This window comes from Barbatula barbatula, assembly GCF_947034865.1.
Source record: "Barbatula barbatula genome assembly, chromosome: 10".
NCBI classification, from domain to species: domain Eukaryota; kingdom Metazoa; phylum Chordata; class Actinopteri; order Cypriniformes; family Nemacheilidae; genus Barbatula; species Barbatula barbatula.
The window spans coordinates 17209600-17227134 of record NC_136773.1 but is presented as its reverse complement, the minus strand read 5'-3'; the positions used below and the strand labels follow the sequence as shown (position 1 = coordinate 17227134).

At 38.7% G+C, this 17535-nt stretch overlaps 1 protein-coding gene across 5 annotated transcripts; it reads left to right on the top strand.

Annotated features, from left to right (window-relative positions):
• Nucleotides 1-783: 783 nt before the first annotated feature.
• uacaa (uveal autoantigen with coiled-coil domains and ankyrin repeats a) lies at nt 784-15833 on the top strand. Of its 5 annotated transcripts, XR_013787218.1 has the most exons (16): nt 784-965; nt 1785-1912; nt 4219-4307; nt 4398-4462; nt 4936-4993; nt 5223-5293; nt 5442-5548; nt 8403-8584; nt 10519-10556; nt 10952-10982; nt 11090-11130; nt 11829-12854; nt 13051-13128; nt 13610-13735; nt 13832-13897; nt 14124-15833. XR_013787218.1 is itself a non-coding variant. In XM_079466143.1 (15 exons), the coding sequence occupies exons 1-15, from the start codon at nt 930-932 to the stop codon at nt 14193-14195; spliced, it is 2136 nt and encodes a 711-aa protein (XP_079322269.1). In that variant the 5' UTR covers nt 784-929; the 3' UTR covers nt 14196-15833. The 5 variants fall into 5 exon arrangements, 3 of the variants coding, with proteins under 3 accessions (XP_079322269.1, XP_079322268.1, XP_079322270.1); XM_079466143.1 differs by lacking the exon at nt 13051-13128; XM_079466142.1 differs by lacking the exon at nt 13051-13128 and having other exon boundaries at nt 11829-13004.
• Nucleotides 15834-17535: the final 1702 nt, after the last annotated feature.

Below are 17535 nucleotides of genomic sequence, written 5' to 3'. Positions count from 1 at the left end.
CCAATATCTCTTACGATTGATATTTTATTCCGCGATAACGGAATATTCAGTCATTCTGCCCAGCCCTAATGACACTATAGCCCAAATTAGGCAGTTAAACTGCTTTCAGGGGCAGAATGTGGTCTTACAAGTCACATGTCTGAAACAGGTTTGAGTACTTAATGTGACAAGTTCACAAACAAATTGTTAACATTCTAACTATAATTGCAGACTATGCTTTTTTGGTAAATATATTTTGTTAGTTGTTTACGGTTCGGTCTATCTGTACTGAGAAATTACTAAACAGGATGTGATTTAAAAGATGTGATAAACATCCTGGTTCTTACTTCTACAATTAAATATGATTTTGCCGAATGTGTCTATTATGCAATGGCATAATCATTCGCCAAATAAATATCTAAAACAGCTAAATGCTCAAGAAAAGAAGAAAACAAAATAATTTACGAATAACTATTCGCTTCATAACAATGCTTATTTCTAACCATCCAGCCACTTTCCAAACAAGACAAGCTTCTGCGGATAGCATTACTCAAAGCTGTTTCCAAAACAAACATTCATTGTCGAGCTGGTTATGAAGGCATCCACAGAGATTTGTCCAGCCCACAAATCATGTAAAGCAGCTTTTCATGGAATAACACGTCGATTGGATACAATAGGTGTTCTGACCTCCTTCGGCGTTCGCTGTGTGGCCTCAAACTACCGCGAGAGCGATGCACGAAGCACTGCTTTCAAATCAGTCTCGCGGTACTTCGATGGTCTGCGCAGCGCCGCATGAAGTCGAACACACCTAAAGCTACAGTTTTCCTTCCCATTGGTTCATGAGGTTGCGTGTGGAATAGACTCTGAACTTTGCAATCGAGGAGCAAACTTTTGACAAGAGGCGCAGATTTGGACATCTGGACAAGTGCACTGCCTCACTGACGGGAATAATGAAAAGTTTTAAACAGCGACTTAAGAAAAACGAGGTAAATATTTTTGACACTGTACACACAAGACGTAATGTTTCGAGTTGCTTTTTAGGACTTTGCTGGACCAAGCCCATAACATGTCCTGAAAACTGGCTTTGTGTTAGAAGAATGTGTCTGTGGGTGGTCAGTCTCGCAGTGGTTGTAGATTCCATATTGTTTTGTTTAAAGACAAATATGATTGTTTTGTTTGTGGCTGAAGTGAGAATAACATCCAAGAAACTTTATATTGTCCCTTTTTATGCGTTCAACTTAAAACGTTAAACGCACACTTTGGGATACGTAGCGTTGACACGTTCATAACCCATTGTAATGCGGTTTATAGCCCACAAAAACCCCATTTACAGTAGCAGAATTTTAACGCGTTCTTCACGTGACATTAACACGCAGCAGCTTGTTAAACGGTTGTTACAGGTTTCTGTGTGGTACTGGACTTAATGAGAGATTCTTAAAGGTTTCGAGCTTATGTTAACTACTGTAAACCACAGTTTATGTGCCGAGCTGTAATTTACACCATGATTTACTATTGACGTCTACAACAAGCTGTTCGCATACTAGTAGGTTCAAACGTTTTACAATTTATTCTTGGAAACTAGAAAAAGTTATATAGTAAAATAATGGGAATATTTTTCATATGTAGAATGTTAGATTATTATTATAAGTTATGTTGTTTACGTGTCTGTTAAATTAGTAAATAAACATAAAACATAAATAATGTCTGCATTATTCAGTTCGGTTATGCGTTAACTAATACGTTATGAGCATAGTGTTGTATCTTTCATTCGGTATAAATATTGTGTATGCTAATGTCTTTTACAGAGTACTGAATGGGGAAAGTATGATGAGCGGTTGATGAGGGCAGTGGAGAATGAAGAAACTGACAAACTTATAGCCACCATCAAAAAAGGAGCAAATGCCACCAGACTAGACCCAGAGGGTCATTCAGCGTAAGTTCAACAATCTTGTACACAATTCTCAAAGTATCTTAGTGACAAGCACTTTTCATCTTCTTTTAATCCAACTCATTTTGGAAAATTCTTCGCAAAGACAACTCAAGGGCTCTGCGCGCTACTAATCTTGCCATTTAACATATGTTCTGTATCACTTTGCTTCCTATTGGGACTTATATACAGTATAAACCTGTATTTCGTCACTTGTTTCTAGCCACCAAAGATACATTTTTAGTAAAAGCGCAAATGTCTGGTGATGGAAAGAGGGAAAGGATTTTGATGTCCTATTTTTTATATCCTCCCTCATCCTCCCCTGACCCCTGCACAGCACAATGCCTTGACTGTTGTTGAATTTGTTTCCAGTAGCCGCTTCTGAATGGAAAACAGGGAGTCTGTCCTTGCCCTCAACTTTTGCAGTGTTGTTAATGCGTTGAAATGGTTTGGATGATGATTGTCACATTGTCACGTGTATTCTTAACTGCCTGAAAACAAATTTGGAGGCAATTTCATCGAAAGGGCCATTTAAGTCCCTCATTGCATTGGCTTCCTTTCAAGATCATTCTTTGTTTATCCATTTCTCATTTTGCCCTCAAAGATAAGCCATCCACAGATCTCTCTACGGTTTGTGAAATGTTTTTTATTCCTTTATAGTATAAATTACCATGCTTAAAGACTGCATAATGAAGACAATGTGATCTCAAGAGGTTTACTTATCTAGAGAAAAACCATCAGGGAGAAACTATTGTACTCCTACAACAAGGAAAAATTCTTTGGAGGACTAAATTTGTCCATGGGCCGGCCTGGTGATAAATACTGTAAGCTTATAAAAGGTACCAAGGGCTACACAAAGTACACAAAAAAATAGGAAATATGCATCTCCAAGAGGTTCATGATCGGAATCAATGTAAACACAAGAGTTATTTTGAATTTCAAAATTCATGAATTAACATAATATAGAATCGTGACAAATATTATATTTAATAATTTACTCACCCTCAAGTTGTTTCAAACTTGTATATTTTTCTTTGTTCTGTTGCAGACAACAGGTGTTTAATTTCTGAAACTTTCTTAATTTCAGAAAAAGTGGAAAAGGTTAAAAATGAGTCATTATTGCTACTTAATTTCTATAAACGACCTGAGAAATTAGATTTATTAAAGTTGTATTGTGTCTTTTTATTACTTGAATTTCTTTTATCTTAAATGATCACAAAACATTTGAGTTGTATTAGCCCTTTAAAACACACACTGTGTTGGAGCCTAAAATTGTTCCTGTTACACTTAACTTTTCCTGTCACTTGGGTGTACCAGGCCGCCTACATGATTTTAGTCACAATATGTTTTGTGAGTTTGTGTTAAAGGGACAGTTCACCCAAAAAAGAAAAGTATTTCATCATTTATTCACTCTCATGTCATTCCAAACACAAAAGAAGATATTTTTGAAGAACGTGGGTAACAAAACAACATTAGCCCCATTGACTTCTATTGTGTGGACACAAAGTCACTGAGACATTTTTCAAAATATCCCACAGAAGAACGAGTCATACACAGGTTGTGAACAACATGAGCGTGAATAAATGATGACCGAATTATCCCTTTAAGTTCTTAAGTCCTTCAAAAAAAGTAACAGTCTTGTGCATGATGCTGCATGTGGTTATTAACATTCTCTTTGCATGCAAGATACATAGCTTTTTTGCATATCCTGTCAAACCATTTCTACACTAAAACCTTGCCATTAAGTTCACATGCCTGCTTTTGTGCTTTTTTCCCTTTGCATTTCGTTTTCTTTTTTCCAACTGATTAAAACATAGTTTTAAAGTCTTTAGACATTTGCTACAAAACATGCGTGTACATGTGTTTTTAACCCACTCCTACCTTATTCATCCTTCTTTTGTGCTCTTGACTCCTCCAGATCTCAAGCGATAACCGACTTATTGCTCTCATAATCACTGATGTATCATGACTGCATTGTGACTAGACTCAAGGAGTGGTTGTGTGTATTTTCTTTTGAAACAGGTCACAACTTCCATGTTGTTACATGTTTTTTAATGTTTGTTGGCTCGTAATTCATCCTTGTGTCATTCCATTGAGACTTCCATTTTCATTAGCAAATAATAATATTAACCAGCACAAATATCTACTTGAGCTAAATTATCTTGCATTTATACACATAATACTATTGAAAATATCAATTATGATATTAATACCCGTGGTTAAATTTGCAATAGAGATTAATGATCATAGTGGTGGTGAATTATCTTAATGATGACAGCCAAAATAATGATGATAATTGTTCTCGATTTCAGGTTTCATGTTGCTGCTAGCAAAGGCCTCATAAATAGTCTGAATGTTTTCCTGGATAACGGTGTAAATGCGAAGGTTGTGGATGCTGCTGGTAACACGTCCTGTCTATTCACCACAAACACGCTCATCTTTACTTTCACGAATATCTGGCTGTAAATGTTAATACTGTTCCTCTCCGCAGGTAAAACAGCTTTGCATCTGGCCGCAGGAGGTGGTCATTCGCTGTGTGTGCAGAGGCTACTGCAGGTACCCGAGCACTACTTTCCCATAACAATGACAGGAAGAAAGACTAGCGAGGAACCGCTGTGGAATGTCACTGTGCTGACTTAAAAACAGCCCCTTTAGCGATTGATTTGCCAAAAGACAGCTCAGTGCTCTTTTTATTTCTCCACCCACAATGTTTTGGGTTTTAGATATAAAGCCCTTGTTTACTTCTTTTATTCCTTGGATACTCCTTTGCTTTTCATCTCACACAAAGCTGAGCTTAAGGCAGGACTGGGGCAATTTAGTCCCAATTTTTGTATCATAGAAACAATTGTTCTGTGTTGATGACTTCTCAATCGTAGAGCTTTGATGCAAACCAGCAATAATTAAATACTTATCAAATGAATAAAAACGGGTTTCAATGGATAAGTTGCATTAAATTAAATTATACTGCAATATCTTCTGTTTCAACTTTTATTTATTTGTTAGTGTGTTTTTGTCATTCTTTTCAACAGTCTAAATGTCCTGTTGACAGCGTGGACCTGCAGGGACGTACACCTTTACATGATGCAGGTGTGTAGATTTGTATTTTTTAGTTTTTCTTATAGTGTTTATAAAGCCTACACACAATGTAGTTTCTATTAATTTGTTAGGGTAAACTTGTTTTACATCTGTTTTTTGTTATCGTTTTTGAACAGATTATACAATAACTGAACAAGCATGCGTTAAAATATAGATCAGATATAATATCTAGTTGTCACAGTTGATGGGAAGATTATAATGTCTTGTCTTTGTTTTTCAGCCTCTGTAGGCTGCAAAGCCGTCATCAAAATTCTTTGTGACAGTGGAGCGTCTATTGATACTGTTGACGCAGTATGTAAAATACGATTTGAAACAAAAAATAATTTAGGATACAGTTTATGTATATGTTAATTAGCTGCATACGAATAGAAGAAAAGTGAAGAGTGGAACTAAAAAGGTACTGTAATGTATGTTGCGTTGACTTTTGGTACTTTTTTAGGATGGTGTGTCACCCTTATTGTTAGCTGCTAGGATGTGCCAACCAGGATCGTGCCAGTTGTTGGTACAGTATGGGGCACGCACTGTTCAACGAGACAAGCAAAACAAGTATGGGAAAACTTGAGAACACGAAATATCTTGTCTAAATACACACACACCAATCTCAACTATAATAAATCAATATGAAAAATTCCTATTCATTATTTATATGGTGAAATTCAATGACCACTCAAGCTTAACATGTATGGAATTGGTTTATTAAAGACTAATGTCCTTTAAACCACAGTCATGCCACAAGCTCATATGCGCCTCCTGTTGAAAGCACGTAACACTGCCTTTCGATCGGATGATGCACAGGCCTATAGTACTTCTAGGGCAAATCTGAAGAGGGGCATCAAAAAGGCCAACCACTGCTATAAGCTGAAGCTAGAGGAGCATTTTTCCAATTCTGACCCTCGACGCGTGTGGCAGGGCATCCAGGCCATCAGTGATTACAAACCCAACCACTCCACCCCCATAGCCACAGATGCCGTCTTCCTGAACGAGCTTAATGACTTTTATGCTTGCTTTGAGAGAGACAACAAGGAAACACCCTCTGCTGACCACCCAATTATCACACTTAACGCCACTGATGTTCACAATGCACTTAGTCGGATCAACGCGCGCAAGGCTGCTGGCCCAGATGGCATCCCTGGTCGCGTACTCCGGGCATGTTCAGAGCAGCTCGCTGGGGTCTTCACGGACATCTTCAACCTGTCCCTCGCCCAAGCAGTGGTTCCAGCATGTTTTAAATCCACCTCCATTGTGCCCATTCCAAAAAATTCTAACCCGACTTGCCTGAACGACTACCGCCCTGTAGCACTCACACCCATTGTCATGAAGTGCTTTGAGCGGCTGGTCCTGGCACACCTAAAGGACTCTCTACCACCCACACTGGACCCATACCAATTTGCCTATCGCAACAATAGGAGCACGGATGATGCAGTGTCCATGGCGCTGCACTCCGTGCTCACACATCTGGACAATAAGGACACTTATGCACGTATGCTGTTCGTAGACTTCAGTTCTGCTTTCAATACCGTCATCCATTTCAAGCTAATCTTCAAACTTGGAAACCTAGGCATCAACAACCCTACCTGCAACTGGATTATGGACTTCCTGACGAACAGGCCTCAGCTTGTTAGGTTAGGCCCCATATGCTCCACCACCACCACCACCCTCAACACTGGTGTACCACAGGGCTGCGTACTGAGCCCCTTTCTCTATTCCCTTTTCACACTCGACTGCAGGCCTGTGAACGGATCTAACTCCTTCATCAAGTTTGCAGACGATACAACAGTGATTGGTCTCATCAGCAACAACGATGAGACTGCATACAGGGAGGAGGTCCGGCACCTGGCCACATGGTGCACCGACAACAACCTGCTCCTTAACACCTCCAAGACAAAGGAGATCGTCGTGGACTTCAGGAAGGCAAAAGGAGGCACATACGACCCCATCCACATTAATGGGATGGCTGTTGTACGTGTTTCCAGTTTTAAGTTCCTGGGGACTCACATTTCGGAGGACCTGTCCTGGACCACCAACACCTCATGCCTGGTCAAGAAGGCTCACCAGCGTCTCTTCTTTCTGAGGACACTGAAGAAGAACCAACTGTCTTCAACTATCCTGGTAAACTTCTATCGCTGCATGATAGAGAGCATCCTGACCAACTGTGTCACAGTCTGGTACGGGAACTGTTCTGTTGCTGAGCACAAGGCACTGCAGCGGGTGGTGAAAACAGCCCAGCGCATCACAGGGACTACACTTTCTGCCATTGAGGACATCCAGAAGAAACGCTGTTTGGACTCCTCTCACCCCGCTCACAGACTGTTTACTCTCCTGCCTTCCGGTAGGCGCTTCCGGTGCCTCCGGACAAGAACCAGCAGACTAAGAAACAGCTTTTTTCCCAGAGCTGTTTCATTATTGAACTCTGCCCCCCACTGATTCCACTACCTCTCTTACCTTTAACTCCAATGCTGCTAACAATGTAAACATTGTTTACATTGCACTACAGGGCTGCATGCATGACTGAACTGTACACACCAGTACTTCATGTTATCTGCTCTACCGGACTGTTTACACACACACAGCATCATTTGCACTCTATACTGCTCACTTGCACACCAGGAATATTTAACTGAATGCTCATTTGCACTAATGGACCACTTCCATAACTGCACTAACCTATCTACTGCACTGTAATTCTATTAACTGCATCTACTCATCTATTGCACGGTAACTTCAATAACTGCATTAACTAACCAACTGCACGGTAACTCTATTAACTGCATCTACTCATCTATTGCACTGTAACTTCAATAACTGCATTAACTAATCTACTGCTCTGTAACCTATAAACTGCATTAACTCATCTTCTGGACTGCAAACTATTAACTGCATTAACTCGTATACTCCACCGTAACTTTAATAACTGCATTAACTTCAACAACTGCATTAACTCACCTATTGCACTGCAACTTTAATAGCCAATGTCAATAATTTATGCATACCTAAGTCACTTGCACTATTTTAGTCTAAATTATTATCTGTTCATAGCCACCTGTACATTAATGTTCATAGTATATAGCCATCTGTATATATTGTTCATAGTATATACCTACTGTCATATTTTCATAGAACATTCCTACTGCAAAATATTTGTATAGTCCATGCCCACTGTATTATATTCTCTCATATTGCATTCTGTATTTATTCTAACTGTATATCCTGCACTTGCTAACTGCACTTCTGGTTAGACCTAAACTACATTTCGTTACACTGTACTTGTATATGTGTAATGACAATAAAGTTGAATCTAATCTAAAAATCACATATTTAGAATAATATCAGTAGTTACAGCCATGACAGATGATAATTTATAATTGTCTCTGTTGATTTTGTTTATGTGTGTTTTGTCCAGGACTGCACTTATCCTGGCCTGTGAAAACAACTGTAAAGAAGCCGCAGAGATTCTCCTGAAGACTAAAGCAGATGTTTCTGCAGTGGACATCTATGGCCACGATGCTTACCACTATGCCAAGCTAAGTCAGAAACAAGACTTATTCAAACTGGTTAAACAAGCCTTGGAATCAACCACTAAAGGTAGCACTTGTTCTTTATTCCCCATGATGCAATATAAATATTGAGCAGTTTTTCTGTGTATATTGCACTTGCATATAGAGCTTCTTGTAGCGGTGTCCTGCTTTGTCCTTTTATGTAGCAAAACACTTTAACAGATGAATATCACTTGAATTTAGTCTGAAGCATATGAAACCTGCATATTATCATTTCAGTGTAAAGTCTTTCATTTAAGGGAAGTACCTGATAGTTTCAGATCCAATTTCGTTAACATGATCAGCTATACCACTTCACTGTCAGTTTTTAGTAAAAACTGCACATTTTCGAGAACAGTCAGATTTCATCAGAGAAAGGCCATGTTAAAGGGGTGACACGGCTAAAACGAATATTATCGTTTGTTGTGTATACACGATTTCAGTTTCAAAAATGCTGTATTTTCCACATACCATCCATGTTTATATATCTTCTTTGCCCCGCCTCTCTGAAACTTGACATTTTTTACAAAGTTCATCGCTTTGAAAAATGTAGTGATTGGTCGAGTACAGCAAGCATGTGACGGAAATGTAACGCCTCTTGCAATATCTGGCAATTGTACTGACTGGTACAAGATTTTGTTCATTTTTTAAGATGTCCCTGTGTCAGTGTGTTTGACTTTGCAAATCTTGACATGTCGTTCACGAGAAACAATGGCAGACCATGCATGTCCAACGTGGGTGACGTTGATTGCGTATGTGATGTCATTGAGTATGGACTGACTGACTGTCGGAAGAAGCGGCTGCAGTATAATTAATAAACCATAGGTATGGGAATTATATCAACGTGTTTTGTACTGCCTGTTTTACCATCAGAAAAGTGCAAAAAAAATTTCATGCTAGTCTGTGTGATTTCGTGCAACCTCGCAGGAGCAGTTTTAGTTGTCGTATACTATGGCGAACTATAAGAGACGACACGATTTAATCTTGTGTCTCGATGACCCATGTCGTTACTATTAATACAATGTCCTACGACATGCAAATCGGGCTAAAATCTTGAAATCTGGAGAGGCCATTAGTCATATCATACCACAAACTAACGTAGATTTGTGGGTGTGTGGTCACACAAGGCATTTCAAGCAGGTCTAGGTGAGCATTCGCTTTTGATAGAATGCATCTTTTGTTCTGACACTTTAATTGTTGCAATTTTACGTGTCTAATACATGCATGTGCAATTTATAACACACCAAAAACACGTATTCGAGCCATATGACTACTTTAATCCAAGCAAATCAGTAGCTTATGTTTAAGGTTTTCATCTAAATTACAACATGTAGATCACTTTAAATCAATGTATTTGTTTAGCATATTTGTCATGATTCTGTCTTCTCTTGTCTTGATTTCCTGGTCTAGGGGCAGAATCATGACAGACCCACGTGTTTTATGTGGAGAGAAACATATTATTGTCAATCAGGACATAATATGCGTTCTCTCCAGTCTCGTCATTTGGCCCCGCCCCGCCCCTCTCGTTCCTAGTATAGCTTTCCTCCTGTGTCTCATTACCCACACCTGCCCATCGTAATCTCCTTTGTTAGTCTCCCTATATAATGCCCTCTTGTCTATTGGCTTGTGCTTGTTTGTTGTACTTGTTCCCTGTCAAGAGTCTATGTGTGATGTTCCCAGTAACATTGTCTTTGTTCATGATTCTTCGTGTGAAGTTGTGTTTTGAAAGTGTAGTTTGTTTTTGCCCCCATGTGTGAAATATTTGTTTTCAATTTTATATTTTTCTTTTGTTTCGTGTTTTTCCCCCATCGAGGGTGTTTGTTTTGTGATTCATTATAAAAGCCTTTGTCAACCCTTTATCTGCTACCTGCAATTGGGTTCTTCATCCACGTTCACGACGATATTAAAATGCTTATTAGCTTTATTATGCATTATGTACAAAGAAACATCACGTTTGTAACTACTTCTCTTCATTGTTTTCAGCAAAAGATACTGTCACAGTTTCACAGAAGACCCAACAGGTGATAATGAGATTTACGCTGTATTTATTTCATTTGCATGGTGGTTTGTGAGTGTTCAGAAGCTAAATATATTATTGTTATGATGACTGAAATAGGAAATACGTGTGACAGCAGACATTGATTCAATAAATTTACAATAACCCTAATCTATTTATTGACGTTACTGTCTGTAGAGAGTAGTACTGATTCCCATGTCAGTCATATATCACCAATTAAATAATCTCTTTCTAATACCATATAAGAGAAAATTGTCAGAACCTACTACAGTGAGTTTCAATTAGTTTTGGTTAAAGCTTGCTATCCGGCAGTTATTTCTATTTCAGTGGCATGTAGTGGATTGTAGTCTTGAGATCAGTTGTGAATGACATCAGTTAAATGTTTTGTCTGAATTACAGGTACATGGCAGCCATGGTAGCTCCACAGAGGGTAAGAGATATAATGTTTTTATAATTTTCATTTTGGCAATCAAACATGAATAACACTTCAAGTTTGAGCTTCAGTTGTTATGAAAATGTTTTCTGGTTTTATTTAAGGAAAAGATGCGAAACGGACTCATAATTTGGATGCCACACAGGTATATCAACTAATGTGATCTAACTATCTGTCTCTGGATTATTTGCTTAAAGTGATAGTGCACCCCAAAATGTAAATTCTGTCATCATTTACTCACCCGCCTGTCATTTCAAACCTGTATGACTTTCTTTCATCTGCAGCAAACAAAAGAAGATATTTTGAAGAATGTTGGTAGCCAAACAAGGGCGTTACCCATTCGCTTATATTGTATGTACACAACACCAAGTTTGCAAGTTTATGGGTGGCCTCTGTGTTCGGTTAACAAGATTCTATTATTTATACATTTAGCTAACTGCTAATTTGTATGACTTAATCTGTGTAAGACTCATAGGTTGTCCTTTGTTATCTGACACTTAAACTAAATGTATAATGATAGTTTACCCAATTATCTTTACCAAATCTGTCTTTGGTCCTCATTCACTTGCATTGTATGGAAATAAAGCAGCATGTACAGTCTGATAAATATTCAGGGAGGTTCGGGATGACATGAGACTAAGTACGTTTTTGGTGAAATATACCTTTAAGACCTTTCCCACCAAGTAATGCATTTGAGTCCCTCTGTAAAGTGAAAGCTTATTTCTGACAGAATGGAAAGATTAAGGGACTGTATTATCATTTTATATTTTGTATCATTTTATTAGCAAACTGGAAATTATATTAAATGGAAAAGAGCATGTTATTCCCCTGTGAATAATTTAGGTCAGGCACTCACAGTCAGCTCCTGTCCCGGTAAGATCTACTGTGGACTTATTACCCGGGGAGGTGGAGGCCCTTAAAAGAGAACTGAAAGATTCACGGAGAAGACAGGAAGCAGCGGAGGCGGAGGTTCACAGGCTAGATGCAGCGCTGGCAATGCACTGCCAGGAATATGAAGGACTGAGGAGAAGCAGTGAGCAAGCCCTGCATGTGGCTCACGGTCGGGCGTGGGAGCTGGAGGAGGCCCTGGGCGAGATACAGAGGAGGATGGCTGGCTCTGAGACCAGAGTAAGGCAGATGCAAGCTCATCTAGTGGCTGTCAGGGAACATCTAGTGGAAGAACTGAGAGTCCAGCTCCAAGAGGTCAAAGGTCAGCGAGAGGCAGCTGTAGCAGAACTGGGGAGAATACAGAAAGATCTCAACCAGAGCCAGAGATACGTGGAGCAGCAGAAGGAGAACCAGAGCTCTTTGTTGCAGGAACTTAGCCGGCTTTCCCAGGAACTGCTTAGTAGAGAGGAGCAGATGAACACACTGAATACCAGGTTAGCAGCTATGGATACACAGAAAGTCGAGATGTTGTGTAAAGACACCCAGACCCCACCAGAATGGCGCCCCACAGATGTGAAGACCACCATGACTAATATCACCAGCAAGACACGTGAACCAACCGTAGACTTGGAGAGCTACATCAGCAAGGCTGAGCACAAGGCCGTAATAACCTCACTGAAACAAGCTGAATCCAGAGCTCTGGAGAAGTACCAGAGTGCACAAGAAGAGAACCAGAGCTTGCTGAAAGAGCTTCAGGAGCAGAAGGCAGAGCTGGACACCATCCAGGGGGCCCTGCATGCCAGGTTTGTCCCTGTGGCTTTATTGGAGGAAAAAGAGAAGGAAGTGGAGCAGCTCAATCTGACCATTGAAGAGATGAAGAAGAAACTAAATCAGGGCAGTGTGAACATCGCACACGCAGAAGACGAGGATGCTCAGAAAGAAGAACACAGGCGGGCAGGCACTGTCCAAGTACCACTTGAGGTACAGCATAAACAAACATCTTTTTCCAGTGACAGAACAGAGAGTGAATTCACTAGAAATGCAGAGGAAAATGTGCAAACGTCTGAAAGAGAGAGCGGAGGCAACCCAAATAAAGACAGAGGGAGCACATCATCAGTTCAAGTTGCTAAGGTTAATGATTATTGCTTGGGCATTCATTGTTATGTTTTTTATTCAGATCATCAAGTCTGCATTGAGACCATCCTAAAACCCACATAATCAAAGCAGATGCTATAAAACCATGTAATATCATTAGGTAAAAATACTTTATGAACATGTGATTTGAATGTTTTACACAATTTCGTTTGTGTTTTATGTGATTTAAACAGATTAAAGATCTGAGAAAATAACCGAAAAGTTGTAGGTTAAAAGTCCCCAAGGAGCAACTGTAGTTAACATTTTTCATGGATAAAAGTATCAGCTTTTCTCATCATGGTAACTTAAATTATACACCCGAAATTACTTTGCTTGTTAAAAAAAGGCTTGCTATTGCATTTTTTGACAATAAAAGGGGAAAATGCTATTGACCTTAAAGGAGGTACCAAGCAACATCTAGATACCTCAAATAGAATTGGGCCCTTTTAATCTACAATACATCACAGAACGTCCTAGCAACCACATACAGTAGCAAAGTGCTTAAACACCTCATATACTGAATAGCAGCAACTTATTAACATAACGGCAAGCAAAATTGTGCAAACATGAGTATTTACATAATTTATTGACATGTCTTTCAGAATTCTGAAGTATTGGTGGAGCATAAAGAACAGCAGGTCAACATGGCATCACCCGTTAACTATGAACCCCTGCAGTCAGAAAGCGTTCTCCAGGCTCAGGTCTGCACACTACAACAGCAGCTCGAGGTTAGTCACTCATCAAATGTTAGATACTTCAAGGCTGTTTGGGATGTTGGGATGTTGTGAAAACGATTCACTCCAATTATGTTTTTTTATTGCCAGGACTCTGAAAAGCATTACAGGCGTGTGCTTACCATATACCGGGCACGTTTGCTCAGTGCAGCACAGGTAACAATTTATTAATTAATCTAGATTTTAAATCTAAAATCAACATAGACATTGTGCTATGTTGTGTATTTGTCAGAAGATGGCGCTGTAGTCCACATGTTGCCTATAAAAGGTGCGGAGTAAGAATGGATGTGTGTTGCACCTGCTGACAAGAATGTAATGCCTGTTGGCTTGCGTATGTGCTTGAATAAATCTTTAAGAATTGAGAGAGATCTTTTTTTGGCAGGGTTACATGGATGAAGATGCCAAAATGACTCTGCAGCAGATTGCCAAAATGAGAGGGGAATGTGCGTATTAAGCAGCCACATGGACATACCGAATGCAGGGGTGGGAATCCTTTCGTCCCTCACGATTAGATTCAGAACCAATTCTTAAGCTGTGTCTCATTTCGGAAAGGCTGCGTCCTTGTGTGCACCGGAGTTCTCATCCTCAAAAGGATGCGGTATACAGAGGATTCTCAATTTAAAATTACACGAGACGTCCCTTATAGGACATACTGGCAGAAAAGGAAACAAGTAGTACCACGTTGCTATGACAACAAGTTGCACTCCACACCGGTCTAATAAATAAAAATGATTTCTACATGATTTTAAGAGGTGAAAAGTTTGTTACTTTCTACCCTAAACAATGCCAAAAGAGTTATGTGTTTTACAACGTTAAAAAATCACTAAACGAAGCCCACTGAAACGAGACAGCTTCAGGGTCACGATTCTGAATTGAATCGATCATTGACGTACTAATTAGCACACAGAAAACGTCATTACGTAGCATTTGCGCTCAGAGTCAGACTTGGGTTGGCACTTTCGCTTAGTCTTTGAACTGTCACATATTGTATTTTAATACAAGTGAATGCCTAATCAAGTCATTCTCATTGACATGTTCTGTTGTCAGACATTAAAACAAGTGTATAATCGTAAATAAACGCGATTCAGTAGTGCCACATGGCAGACTCTTTCAAGAAATTACATCCTGCAAAATCATCATACATCAAAGAGGCGATTTTGCCAATATTACTGTATTTGTCTCGTGCAGCGCGTGTGAGCTGGCTTACAAACTAAGCATATTTACAGAAGTATGATCATGTTCTTGAGAAACAGTGACAGGTTTTGGGAAACGCTATATTGCACGAATTGATTACTCAGTTGCGGAATGGTGAATTGAACGCGATGTGTCTCCCTGCCGCTCACAGAGTAGATGGAAAGACCATCCTGAGACTTATTTTGTTTATAGCTACGTTTAGTACAACAGGGCTGAATGGTTTTCCCTTTCTCTACTGCTCATGTTTGCTCCGCTGTGGCAGCGTCCGAAAGCTTAGGTAGCTGACTTGTTTCCTCGCTGTCTCATGAGGTAGCCTATTGACTTCGAAGGCAGCGGTGAGGCATGAGGGAACACGTTCGGACAGCCTTCAGAGGCACTGTAACGTGATTCTGTTTAAAATAGAGGGCGCCTTTGTGATAACTAATCGAATATTTAATAGCTACAATAGTAATTTCTCGATTGAAAGGCAATTAAAATTTTTAAAAAGAGAAAATAGAACTTTTTTTCACAAACTGCTATAGCAGCTTTCTTGGCCGCCATTTTTCTTTTTTGAACTCGACCAATCACATTCCCCGCCACACAAATAGAATAGTGGGACATTGAAGGCAGCCAAGGATACAGCTATGCTGCATTCAGAAACCGACCTGATGGAGGTATCTCAGGAGACAGGAAGTTACTAAGACCTTACGTTACTATATTTACTTATAACATTTAAAAAATATTCTGAATCGCTAGAAGACTGAATCGCGATTCATATGTTTATTTTTAATGTCAATTTATTTTTTCTCCTACCCCTTGCTGAATGTGTGCATATTTGAACTAATGTATATAATTTTGAGTTTTTAATTCATATGCAAATAACTTTATATGATCTGCCAATAAAGTATATTAAATACTATCACATTTTGTAAATATCCATTTGTTCAATTATTAATGCATCAGTCCCACCTTAAACGCACGCCATTGGTTGATCCTTGTAATTTCAGAATTGGTGGTTGCACCAAATTTTTTTTATGAATCAAGATGATTTGCCTTGAAGGGTCAACTTAAATCGGCTTTCTATGGTCCATATATAAACTTTTAAACGATGCTGGACTTTACATTTAAGTAATCGGACTGCCCTCTTGTGTTCTGTACTCAAATATATACATATTTTGTTCTCGACCATTCTATTTAACTTAAACAGTTAATATATTAATAAAATTAAAAAAATTTCCTATAATCGTTCAGTTGTTAAAATGTTTATTTTTGGTCATAGACTAAAATAACCGATATTTCTGAGTGTATTTAATTTATATCTGTTTATATGAATAATTGAATGATAAACATTTCATCTATTTTGCCCCGTAGTAGTGTGTGAAGATTTATTTATATAAAACCTTTCTTAAAGTCCTTTTGTAATCTTATTTTTTCATGAAATATTGAAGTTTTATAGCTTATTATTGTGAGTCATTTTGTTTTAAAAATTCATAGAGCCTCATAATCTTCAATTAAAATCGGAAAATGCACTTCGGCCCTGAAAAATAATCCGGCTTGGCAGGAATAGAGTGTATGGACGTGTCGTCACTGTACCATGTGAATTCGCTGCTAAATTGATAAAATACATCTCTGTAAAACTAATGTTTTCTTATAAGGATTTTTAAAACAAAATATTGTTTTCCTACATAAAAATGGCTTTTCTGTGTGTCTGTTTGTGTGGTCGAATGGTTTCCTATAAAGACTGCTCATTATATAAAATGTTTTCTACCCTCTCCCTGTATATATTATATAAAAATACTGAGTGAAATAGTTTGTCTTGTAATTTTGCATAATACGTCTGGTTAAAAGCATTCTTCCAAATTTCTTTCTCAATGTTCATCTGAACAAAGAAATGAATACAGATTTGGAACGGCTCAAAGGTTAATAAATGATGACAGAGTTTTTGGGTGAAGTATCCCTTTAATATGACTAAGAATAATGTAAAGGGGAAGATGTTGTTTGTGTACTCAATGAAATCGATCCCTCAGTCTATTGGACTGGAGATTGTGTATTTTATCCCACGAGGAGCACTCAAAATAAACCATAATACACTCTGATAAATACTCAACACATGGTTTTGATTTCAGAACTCAATTGAAAACTTATAGCTGAATATTCACCTCTGCGCAGTCATCCATCCAGACTTTTATTAGTGCTAATAGGATTTATCGTATACACCGAAGTTTCACAGAAAATTAACATATGTCTGTTTTTTTTCTGCCTGGATGAATTGAATGTGGTCATTGTGGTTTTTATTCAGTTTGTTGGTTTGGCTGTTCATGTTGTAACTATACTCTATCAAAGCTAATAACACTGAGCTTTTTTGGCAAACATTTTATTTCACCGATTTCTAACAGAAAAGAAACATAATACCCCATTAACCTTCAACGATCTCCACCCTCTGCACAAACACCCTTAACTCCCACCATCCACCTCAATTTGTTCTGTAGAGTCCCACTTCCCTGCCTCGGTATTATTATTGTCTCATATTTAATAGAGGAACGAACCACAACATTGGTTTCCAGTTTGATTCTTTGCGGTATGATATGTCTTAGCTGTACTCAGTAATAACGGTAAATACT